Consider the following 11,290-nt stretch of genomic DNA (forward strand, 5'->3'; position numbering starts at 1 on the left):
ATCAGGTCCTTAGTTCTAACCCGATTTCTCCGCTCCTGAACTTTGGCCCCTTGGTGAAAGGGCCAGGGAGGGGGCGGACTTTGAGCCACGAGGTCCTGCCCGGACGACACGGGTGATCCGCGCAGGGAACCAGAATCCCGAGCTCACCTACGGAGGCTAAGGTACGCCCCCTCGGCGCTCAGCGAGCGAGGATCACAATCTGCTGCATATGCATGAGGGGACCATGAGGCCGTGATGCTGGGCTGTCGGGACGCGCCTGACTAAAAGTTCTTCAGGCTTGAAGACTTGCGAGCCCCCTGAGTTACTCACACACGCATAGAAGACTTTTCAAAGGCCCATCTGAGGCGCACATTGCGGGACATCGGGAGAGGATGACCCCAAATCGTGCTTTATGATCAGGCGTCTGCCAGAGGCAGCCCGACACCAGAAGGGGGCCTCGGTCTGCTCCACTAGAAGACGAAGGGGGCGTCTCCCCGGCTTCCTGCGGCGTCGGTGGCGAGCTGAGGTGGAGGCTAGCTGCGGCGGCGAGGGCGACAGTGGCGGCGGCGCCATGGCAGGGCTCGCAGGTACCGTGGCGTCGGCCCCCTGGGGACGGGGTGAGAGGCCCTCGGTGCGGCGGCGGCGCCATGTTGTCCCTTCGGGGTCACCTTAGGCGTCGCCTGGTCCCTTTCTGGGGGTTTCCTTCCGCGCACCCTGGGGGAGCCACCCCTGTGTGGGGTCACGTGATTGCCCTGTGTGGGCCCCCGTCCCCCGTCCCCCCCCCCCCGGGCCTCGGGGGTTCTTTCCCGGTCTGAGGGCGAGGCCCCGGACCCCTGGGTCTCGTTCCGGCCTCCAAGGTCAGTCAGTGCTCGCCTGTCTGCTCCCGGGACGCGACAGGCAGAGTCGGGGGGCGCGGGGCTGAGGGGGCGCGACTCCCCGCTCTGCGCCCCGGGGGGCCCCTGGCAGGGGGCCCAGTTTCTGAGAGTCCTGCTAACTTGTCCCCGCCACTTCAGTCGCATTTTTCTTAGAAGGGCCGTGGGTGAGAGGGGCCAAAGTGGTCTCCACCCCAGGCACCCGCTGTGGTGTCCGAGGTGACGGGGTGATAGGCTGACGCTCTGCTTTGAGTCGCGGGTGCCTCCTACTCTCTCATAACTTTGTCAAGTCTGTACACCCGATCCCTTTCCTCCAGCATATGTGGGGAGTGGCCCTCAAGGGCAGCCGAGGGAACGGAATGCCTGGCACTCCAGTGGCCTACAAAGAAGAAAGGGGGATGGGGAACAGTTGCTTTGTCGCTACCCCTTCCAAACCTGTGAGTTCTGCCAGGCCTCCATGTCCCTTTTCAACGCTAAACGTTGGGACAGACCGGGGTCTGTCCCAGGGAGGAAATGATCTTTCTGTTTATAGGTTCGGATCGTGCTTTATCCCTTTCAGGGAGCTGGTGTGTTGGGAACAGCTTCTGTTTGCCCTGCCTGACATGGTCCAACCATCCCCTCAGCCTTCTGGACGGCAACACCAAAGCCAGGACCAAAAAACAAAACAAAAACAAACAAACAAACAAAAAAGTTCCAGCTTAAGTGCTAATGCCAAGTGTTAGATCTTATTTATTTGTTTGTTTTAGATCAGAGACTAATTAATGTCAAACAAATCTGTTAAAAGATTCAGAGCCCTGGTCAGTTTCCAGTGACCGGATCAATTCTCTGTCTGTAATTGGTCTTGTTAGAACTGCTGCCAAAAACAGTTTAACCTTTTATCTGTAATATGTTGTTTCAAAGAGGAATCTGGAAGTCTGGGTTTGGCTGTCTTTTTTTTTGTTGTTGTTCTCTTATCTTTGAGACATGCATTCCATTTCAAGCCTGTCACTGTGCTATACCGAGGACCATGTGTTGCCTGCCTCTTTGACTTCCTGTTCTGGGAATGCTCAGGAATCTGGATCCTGCTGGGGTATGGGCCCTGTGGGAGGGAGAAGGGGTGGAGGGGAGGGTGAACAGAATCATTCCCAGAGAAGATGGTGACATGTCTCTGGGGCATATAGAGGAAGTCAGAGGCCACCAGGGAAAAAGTGACTGTTGTTAGGCTAATGTTTTGTGTGTTGTGTGCGCGTTTGTGCACGTTTAAATCTCTGGGGATAATACTGCAAATTCAGAATCTCGCTTTAGGTTACTGGCTCCTGAGTAGATACAAGTTTGACAATAGATATCTAGCAAATGGCTCATAGCAAACCTGCTCCCTCATCCAACCCAGGTGTAATAAGCTGCTGTTGCAGCTGAAGCTTAAGAAACTTGTCCCCTCACCCCTTCCTTCAGTCACAGTTCAAATACTCCACAGAGATAGTGTCACAGCAGCCCACACCTTTGAAAGTCATGTTACCTTATTCCCTCTCCCTCCCCCCCCCCCCCCAGCTTAACTGGTTAGGCTAAGACACTAACTAACATCCTTCTTGGGGCATTAGTGCAAGAGTCTTGCCTGTTGGTTGAGTCCTGCAAAGCCATCCCAGTAGCCTCACAACTCATCTGCTATATGCTTGGTCTTAATGAGGGCAAAGCCTTTTTGGGAGTAGTAGAAACAGTTTAGGAAGAAGGGAGGCCTGTGAACTAAGGGCCCTGCAATAAAACTCTATAGTCGTTTTCAACTTCTACCATTGCTCACTATCAGAATAAAATGTTTTAACGGTATTGCTTCTGGAAAAATTTTTATAAACAGGATATGTTTGGACCAGACTTCTAGGCACCACACAGGAATAGAAAGTGTGGACACATTCCTTCTCCCTTTTCCAGTGGGTTGTGTTTGCTGCCAGAACATGAGGGTTTGGGGCTGAGGGATGAAGTTGGGGGAGTGGACATTGCACACTCAAGCCCACCCATGTGGGATGTAGGCCACCAGGACAGCCCTTGCCTGGAAGTCTGTCATCTCACCATGCCACGCTGATGGATGGATGGAGAAGTCCCACAGATGGGCTTCACCAAGATTATCTGGAAAGCCATAGAGCTGCCAGCAGCCTCCCGCCTTTCAAAAGGGGTACAAAAAGCTAAAGGGAGCAAGCTCTGTCCGAAACAGCCAGACCCTTCTTTCCATCCCTGTCTATCTGAATCCAGCCACTTTATAACTGGGCTGAGGTTAGAGTATCTGGGACAGTGGGGCTGTGGGCACACCTCTTGAAGGCTCTGAGGTGAGGCAGTCTTCACTGAGAACACATGTTGAAATGTTCATAGTTATGTGGGTTTAGTGTGGAAAACCACAGCAACTTCCAGTCTTGAGGCCTGCCAAGATAATGGCTTCAGAAGGGAGGTGTGGGCATTGCCTGCAGATGAGTCACCCTGGGGCAAGAGGAGACCTGCCTCACCTTCAGGCTATAGTAGAAGCTGGAGCCACCCAGCCTAAGGAAGATGGGAGTTTCTGATTATACATCTCCAGGGTCCTGATTGCCACTTTGATGGCAGAATGTTTTTTTCTTTTTTAAGATTTTGAGAGAGGGAGACAGCACAAGCGGGGAGGAGAGGGAGAAGAATGCTTCTCCCTCCCTACCAGGGACCCTGGGATCAAGACCTGATCCGAAGGCACTTAACCCAGAGCCACCCAGGTGCCCCGGCAGAATGTTTCTAGTATCCTGGAGTTCACTGGGATCTTAACAGCCCATTTACAGGGGGGAACTGAAGGTGAGGGGTTGGTAGGAGGTGACCTGGCCAGGTTGCCTGGGTTGATTGATGACAGCCCAGTACCAGAGCCAAGGTCTGTACCCTCTACCCCTGTCATTCTCTGATGCTGTACTGAAGTTCCAGATGCCTCTAAAAGTGCTGACACTGGGGTTTTGAAACTTAAGGGGTTGCTTAGAGGAGGGAAAATATCAGGCTCAGGGGGCAAGGTGCTTTGTGCTCCAGAAGTGTTTGTGACAACTGTGACTAAGGGATTTGAGGAAGAGGCAAAAAGGGAGATTTATGGCCCTCCAAATCCTCCCTTGGTGTTGACCCAGGAACAGGTGTGTAGTGACAGGGACACATTAAGCCAGAGACGAGGCTGAACAGGCAGCAGGGCCATTTGGCGAGGCAGTCAGCTGACCATGTGAAAGGAGTCCTGGCTCATTTAAGAGTGAAAGAACAGAGAAAGGTTGGGAGCCAAACAGCCAGCCCACCTGCCCACGTACCCTGGACATGGCAGGGGAGAGCCCAGGGCCAGGGACCTGGTAAGCAACCCTAAGAATATAGAGGCTAATGCCAGAAGTGGAGAACTCACTAATGGGGAGAGCTAGAGAGAGGTTCTTGGGGTGTTGGGAAGGAGACCTGGAGAGTAGCAAGGCAGGGCAGAATGCTCTTGTAGTGGTCCTGGTAGGAGTTATAGGGCTTGGAGGCCAGGGGAGGCACCACGTTACACCTTTTTCCCAATTCTCAGTGTCCAAGCCAGTGCCCGCCGTGTCCAGTGCTCATTTCCTTGGGGCTCCTGGTTGGAGATAAAGCTTTGTGTTCTGAAGTCCTGATCATCCCCTTGGTCTCTCGTACCCCGTCTTGAGGGCTACTCTCACCTTACGCCATCTTTCCTAGTAATTACCTGCTAAGGGCCCTTATTCCAGGACAAGTGAAGGCATCCACCCCCCTGGGGAAGGGAAGCAGTCCTTTATTCTGAGACCATAAGTAAAGATGTAGACCTTTCTTTTTGGGGTGGGGGAAGTGTTTCTTTATCTCAGAACAGTGTTAAGATGGAACTGGGTGTGTGAGGGTCCCAGCTTATTCCCCTTTTGTTGCCTTCCCTCACTCTCCCAAGTAGTGTGCCCCCTCCACAATAGTGCATTAGCCCAATCTTAGGAGTACGTATTGATGCCGCAGAAGAAGTCACAAGAGACGACTTTTTGGTGCACCTCCACCACCCCGCAGGGTCTTGGAACACTGTGCGAGATGGGGGAGGTACTGGTTTTTTATTTTTTGTAGAGGTGGTCCCTGTCCTCCAGGAGCTTACAGTCTAGCTGGGGAGACACAACTAATGCACACTTATACAATCAGTACAATTAGCGATTACCACGATATTGACCACAACTGCGTGAGACCAGGGAAAGCAAGATCAGTGAGGGGCTGGGGGCTCGGAGAAGGTGTTTTAGTAAAGATGGCATTCATTTACTGGTTGAATAGGTCCAAATTGAGTGACACATTTCTTTGGGGTAGGCTTAAGAGGCAGTGAGGGGGGGAAAGGGTACTGAGGGAGCAAAGACAGCAAGGCTGGAATGCACGTGTTGTAGGCAAGGGACAGTGAGAGGGCCTCACTCTGTTTCTTAACCCTCCTCCCTCACTCTTGCCCTCCAGTCCCGCCACACAGGCACGCGGTTGGTGCCTTGTCTGCTGCATCAAGATTCAGGGCTTCGGCTGGTGATGCTGGAATGTCCATTCTGCTGGCTGGTGCAGTTGTCTGGATCTCTGTGGTGGGGCCTGCTGGCACGGCCATGGCTGCGGGGCTGGGATGGCACTGTCCCAACTTGGTCCAGATTAGAATGCATTGCCTGTGCCCAGATCTCGGGGGTATGCTCCCCACACCCCCCCTCTTCCCTCTACCCCGCCCAGCAGTCGGAGGGGTGCAAAGGGGTTTGGAAGGGATCTGGTATTGTCATTGTCGGTTCTGCTTCTCCGGGGGCCTACCGGCCCCTCACTGACCTTGGCAAATGCTCCTCTGGCGAGAGAGCACAGGGGACCCCCCATTCCTGTGCGGCACTGGCTCCCATGCTGGCTGAGAAGCACAGGAGCACCTGGTGACACGGCCGCCCAGGGCTGGGGGCTGGGGCCTCAGTTGGGGGCTCGCTGCCGGCGCTCTCCCAACACCTGCCGCCCGGTCCTCGACACCGTGTATGCCAGCTTCTGCAGGGAGTACCTGAACACCTACAGCAAGAGACCCAGGACCAGCCCTTAGAGGCAGGCACCAGCAGCTAGCCTGCAGCGCTGCCGTGCCGCCCCCGCCCCACCCCCTACCCCGCCCGCCTGTCGGACTTAGAGAGGCAGGCGCGGGCGCAGCTTGTCCACGAGTCAGGGCAGCTGGAGCTTTTCCAACTGTGCTGAAGGCTGCATGGCAGCAAGCTGATTGGACCCACAACTTAGGTATACCTCACTTCTCGCAATGGGCTGTGTCCCTGGAGGATTTCGAAAAGCGAATCCTACCCAGTAAATGCAGCATTCCAGGAACACCTTAAAGGAAATATGCGATTCCTTTGGCAAAGGATTCCTTTAGCAGGGAATTCTTCCTGCAAGGGGTGCTTTTAGGGTAAATGATTTTATAGGCAAAGTGCTTTCTTTTGATTTTTTTTTTTTTTATTTTTACAAAGCACTTTGCCTCTATTTGATTTGTTTTTTTAAATAAAGCAAATTGCCCTTTTTTGGAAGTGCTTTTTTTCTTCCATTTTTCCTGCAAAGAACCGTTTCTAATTGTTTGCTTCAGAGCGCTTTTATCCGATTTTTTCCTGTTAGTTCCTTTGTCTGATTTTTTCTGCAATGCGCTTTTTATCTAAATGCATTTTTTCTTCCAAGTGCTTTTGCCTGATTTCTTTTTCCTGCAATGCGCATTTTCTCGAATTCATTTTTTCCCCCCGCGAATTACTTTTTTCTAATTCGTTGTGGGTTTTTAGGAAGTGCTTTTTTTTTCCCTGAGACGTGCCTTTTTCTAACTTATTTTTGGTTCCACCTTCGCAAGCTCTATATTTTTTAAAAAATTTCCCTGCAATGCGCAATTTTTTAAGGCGTAAAATTTTTGCTATACGATCATAAAGTCTCTTCGCAAAACAGAAGTGCCCCGCCTCCCTCCTGGGGTCGAGTTTGGATGTAGCGGGTTTTTCTTACCGCGTTGGTCGCTAAGAGCCTCGGCGATCGTCAGCGGCTGGCGCCCGCCGCGCCCCAACTCTTTGTTCCCGGTCGGGCGCGGGCGCACTGGGAAGGGTCTGCGCGAGGAGGAGGGCGCAGGGAACGCGCAGGGGCACGCGGTGCCAGCCGCGGCACTCGGGCAAGCAGGGACCGCGGCAATAAGGGTAGGATGGGTCCGGGAGGCGGCAATTAAGACGTGGGCCTGCCGGTTAGGGGGCGCGCATCGGGACCCCTCTCCCGCCCAGAACCTGGGCACACTTACCTGCAGCAGCACACGGAATATGTACCAGCCGATGATGAGCAGCTCAGCCGAGGCTGCCGCTACTGCCGCCATGGTTCCGAGAGCGGTGGGTTGAGAGCGAGCGCGGTTCGCCGAGGTCCGCCGATCTCTCGGAGTCCGCTGTTGGGCGCACTGCCGCAGCCGCGGTGGCCACGCCTTAAGTATCCGCCTGCCAGCCAAGTGCGCATGCGCGGGTTTTTTTTGGGGGGGGGGGTGGTCCATGAGGAGGGGTGGCCGGGGGCGCTTCTCATTCGCCAGGAGAGGAAAAAATAATCCATCTGCTCTTTCCACACCGACCCCCGCCTCCTGAGTTCCATCTTAGCCCCTTTCCAGAAGATTCCACTATGCCCGCTTTTAAATTTTAGTGTAAAATGGAGGGGAACTACAACTCTTGAGTAGTAGAGCAAAAGGCTGGAGTAGGGGATGCACGCCTTTTGGCACGGAACTCCTCGGAGCTGTGGCCTGCAAATTTGAGCCCAGTGTCCGGTGGCGCGCCAGGACCCACCTTGGGCACGGGTGGAAAACCTAACTTAGGTATCATCTACTCTGCAGGGGGAAAAAAAAAGATGCCCCTTCCCCTTCCCGGAGCCTCGGCTTCATAGGCCCCTGATCAGTGTACTCTTATTCTGATATTTGATATGCCTGTAAGCCCGTGTCCTCTGCTTCACTAGAGTCCCTGAGCACGGAACTTTTCCCTGATTTCTTTGCATCCCCCTTCTTACGGTTACTACAACAGTGATGATTGAAAGGAACTGAACCAGGGCACTGAACTCTAGGCGCAAAAGTGGTAGTCACCAAAAGTGGTAGTCCCCGGAATCTACCCTGTGGGAAGGATGTGGGAGGGATTGGCGCCTTTGTGTGCGGGCAAGGGATGAGATGAGCTCTCCCAGAAGTGGTCGGAAAATGCTCCGGGATCATTTCTGCTGGACAGATCTTCTCAACCTCTCTCTTCTGCTCCCCTCCCCCCCCCCCCCCCCCCCCCGTCCTCGCCCCAGGCCCTGATAGGTCTTAACACAGCCAGTGAGGCTCTTTGTACCCGTTGCGCTGGGCGGCTGGAGCTAGGAATGGGGTTTTGCTGCCGCCACCAGAGGGTTGTGGCTGCTGCAGGTCCATTTCCAGGCACAGCGGGAAGACCGCGGTCTGCAAGTTCAGCTCCGCACACTGGTGGCCCGCCACTGGAGAGCGCGCCTCTCCAGCAAGCTGCCTAGCCTAGCTCAGGGGCCAACTGGCATTTGCCCCTGTGTGAATAGAAAGTTAATTTCGATTAAAAGCTCACAGAGGTCAGGTTCTATACAGCGCCAGCAGCAGATGGAAAGTGTAAGTGATCCAAATGAGGTCAGTTTGGACAACCAAATAGCATGGTGATTTTTTTTTTTCTATGTTGACTTTCGAAGAAGTTGGCTGGTTTTGGCAAAATGATGCCAGGCTGCCATCTTAAAGCAAGATATTTGGTAGTGCTGCCGCTGCAGCTTCACAGAGAATTCAAAAATCCAGTCTCTGTGAACTCCAGCAGTGTGGTGCTTTAACTCTCCCCTGAGCACCTGCTGTTGCAGACACTAGATCCAGAACTGAACCCTGTTCTTATCTCGTGGGGGCACAGCACGGAGCCCGTGGCCATCCAGTGGTAACCACAGGGCGGTATTGTGAGGTCTGGGCCCCTTGAGGACGGGCTGCAGCCCCAGGAGGCGATACATGATCTCTGCTGGGCAGGGCCCAGGCAAAGCCAGTCCACTGTGCCGGACCTGCCCGAAGAGCCCTCTGGCCCAACTCCCCAGCAAGCCCAGGGGAGATACCCCAGGAGCTTCCTGAAACGGTGATGTGGAGAGTAGACTTCATGGGTGGGCAGGGAGGAAAGGGCATTCACATTTACTGTTGTTAACCATGATCCATTTTCCCAAATAAGTATACATTCTGTTCCTGTTTTTTTTTTTTTTTTTCTGTGTGTGTGTGTGTGTGTCTGTCTGTCTGTTTTTTGTCTGTCTGTCTGTTATGTTGACTTTTCTCTTCAGGATCCCTGCTGCCTTGGTGATCCCAGGCTGACAGCCAGAGAGCACAGCGGCTCAGCTCCTGGAGAGTGAGGGTTGAAGAAAGCGGAGGGCAGCTGCCTGCGCCCGCTGGCTCCCATTAGGTCGGTTCCTGCAGCGGTGCCCGGTGGCCTTGGTGAAGGCCCTGCCCAGCAGAGATCATGTATTGCCTCCAGTGGCTGCTGCCCGTCCTCCTCATCCCCAAGCCCCTCAACCCCGCCCTGTGGTTCAGCCACTCCATGTTCATGGGCTTCTACCTGCTCAGCTTCCTCCTGGAGCGGAAGCCTTGCACAATCTGTGCCTTGGTTTTCCTGGCAGCACTGTTTCTCATCTGCTATAGCTGCTGGGGAAACTGTTTCCTGTACCACTGCTCTGATTCCCCGCTTCCGGAATCGGCGCACGACCCCGGCGTTGTGGGCACCTAACAGCCTGCCCAGTTAGCTTTCCAAGGAAGCAGAAGATGGGAGGGGAGGCATTGACATAGGTCATAAAGCATTGGAGTTTCAAATCCCGCAGCCCCGCGGGTGCCACATTCCTGACGGCGCCTTTCTTGGCCTGTGATGTTTTATCCTTATAATGTGAATAATGGCACTGACCGGTGCTTTTATTGTAGAGTCCTGTAGTCGTGGGTGGTCTTGTGATTGTGTGTGTTCTGTCCCCATCTCGATTCCCCCCCACCCTAAGGCTGGCAGGATGGTCACCCCCCTCGCCTCATTCCTGCGAGGAGTCTGCACCCATCCTGGTCAACCGTCCCAGCATGACCTGGGCAGATAAAATGCCAGTCTCGTCACCTCTGTGACCCCTCCTTATCAGGGTCTCTTCCCTTCCCAGAATGTTACCCCCTTCAGTCCCTCTCCTGGTTTCCCTTTAGTTCTCTTCTACTCCTTTCCTTTTTGGGGGAGCACCTGTGCTAGACAGGGCTCATTTTTGCACTTATCTCGAATTTAAAAGAGATTGCTGACGCCCGAGAGCCTCGCTTTTTCATCCTCCTTTCCCCAGTCGGCAGCCCAGACAAATACGTGTCTTGACTGTTTTTTGTCCACAAATTTCCAGTATTTTCTCCACGTCGTTTTTAAGAAAGAAGTAACATACTTGTTGCTCTTTCACCTGGGTGTCTGGATTCATGCTTACCAGCCCAGGCTCACTTTCTTTGCCCTTCCTCCTGCCTTTCTCAACCGTCCTGAGGAGGGGGGGGGGCCTCCCTCTGTCTCCTGTGCATGCTCTGCAGGATTAAGGTGTGGTGTGTCCACGTAGATGTAGCAGTCCCCAGCCGAGTGAATGGGAGAGTACTTGTGTGTTTCATAACAGCCATGATCCCCTTGATAGGTGTTTGGGTATTTTTTGGTGTGCCGTGAGTATGTGTGTGTGTGTGTGTGTGTGTGTGTGTGTGTGTGTGTATACAGATACATGTGTATATTCCTTTTAAAGAAGCTTTATTGAACGTGTTCTGATTTTGAGGTTTAGCAATAGCTAGCTATAGTAGGTGGCGCTACAGTTTTTATTTAGCATGGGGATTGCAGGGTGACCAGCACACTGGACTCCAAGGTGGTTCAGACAAGACAGAGAGGAGCAGTGGCCATCGTCCTCGTGCCAGGAGCTCCTTCAGTCCTGCGCATATAGACTGTACGTTACGAAGAATACACAGGAAGACTTTGTGACTGTCACTTGCTTTTTTGCTTTTTCTGCGCTTCAGTAACAAGTGTTGGCAAACGAGACTTTCTCCTGGCCCCTGCCCACTGGGGACCGGCATGGTTGTCCGTCCAGTCTAAATCATCCATCTTTCTCTTGCCTGAGTGGGAAAGGCGGTGGGCCAGGCAGAGGACAGAACTGGAGGCAGTCCATCTAGGGAATGGGACTGTGAGGCCACACTTGTGGAACATTTGGACTGCTATTCTGGAGCTTTTATTTTTGGTGTGTTCGTTGCACAGCTGTTTGAAATGTTTAATAAAGCTTTATAAACTTTACTTTGTGGTTTTATATGGCTGCAGTCCATTTGGGTTGTGGTGTTGGATTTCTACATTGGTGGGGGGCAGGGGATAGCATGGAGGGGCTGAGTCCTTGGCGCCAGAGTACCTTAGCCCGAAAATTTGATCTGCTCTCTGGAGAGCAGATGGTGGGGTTGGGGGAGGGGGAGCAGGGGGCAGGCCAGGCGGTGAACAGGAGGGAGTCTGAAAGTTTTTAGA

The 11,290-nt window shown here is 53.4% G+C and overlaps 2 protein-coding genes across 4 annotated transcripts; one reads left to right on the forward strand and one right to left on the reverse strand.

Moving 5' to 3' along the window:
* The first annotated feature begins 410 nt into the window (after positions 1-410).
* Positions 411-11,071, forward strand: LOC121477970 (BLCAP apoptosis inducing factor). Its single transcript, XM_041732609.1, has 2 exons — positions 411-566; positions 9,093-11,071. The coding sequence occupies exon 2, from the start codon at positions 9,269-9,271 to the stop codon at positions 9,530-9,532; it is 264 nt and encodes an 87-aa protein (XP_041588543.1). The 5' UTR covers positions 411-566; positions 9,093-9,268; the 3' UTR covers positions 9,533-11,071.
* On the reverse strand, positions 4,814-7,256 carry NNAT (neuronatin). Of its 3 annotated transcripts, none has more exons than XM_041732608.1 (3): positions 7,066-7,251; positions 6,059-6,134; positions 4,814-5,831 (listed from the first exon to the last, which is right to left on the reverse strand). In XM_041732608.1, the coding sequence occupies exons 1-3, from the start codon at positions 7,135-7,137 to the stop codon at positions 5,602-5,604; spliced, it is 378 nt and encodes a 125-aa protein (XP_041588542.1). In that variant the 5' UTR covers positions 7,138-7,251; the 3' UTR covers positions 4,814-5,601. The 3 variants fall into 3 exon arrangements, with proteins under 3 accessions (XP_041588542.1, XP_041588540.1, XP_041588541.1); XM_041732606.1 differs by having other exon boundaries at positions 6,054-6,134; positions 7,066-7,249; XM_041732607.1 differs by lacking the exon at positions 6,059-6,134 and having other exon boundaries at positions 7,066-7,256.
* Positions 11,072-11,290: the final 219 nt, after the last annotated feature.

This window comes from Vulpes lagopus, chromosome 18, assembly GCF_018345385.1.
Source record: "Vulpes lagopus strain Blue_001 chromosome 18, ASM1834538v1, whole genome shotgun sequence".
In the NCBI taxonomy this organism is placed as follows: Eukaryota; Metazoa; Chordata; class Mammalia; order Carnivora; family Canidae; genus Vulpes; species Vulpes lagopus.

What these genes read in the sequence shown, in the direction of transcription:
- NNAT (XM_041732608.1), bottom strand. Translation starts at nt 7,137, where the DNA reads ATGGCGGCAGTAGCGGCAGCCTCGGCTGAGCTGCTCATCATCGGCTGG. An exon ending in TATTCCGTGTGCTGCTGCAG is followed by an intron (nt 6,135 to 7,065) that starts GTAAGTGTGCCC and finishes ATTTCCTTTAAG; the next exon opens with GTGTTCCTGGAATGCTGCAT. An exon ending in GACACAGCCCATTGCGAGAA is followed by an intron (nt 5,832 to 6,058) that starts GTGAGGTATACC and finishes CTCTTGCTGTAG; the next exon opens with GTGTTCAGGTACTCCCTGCA.
- LOC121477970 (XM_041732609.1), top strand. Translation starts at nt 9,269, where the DNA reads ATGTATTGCCTCCAGTGGCTGCTGCCCGTCCTCCTCATCCCCAAGCCC.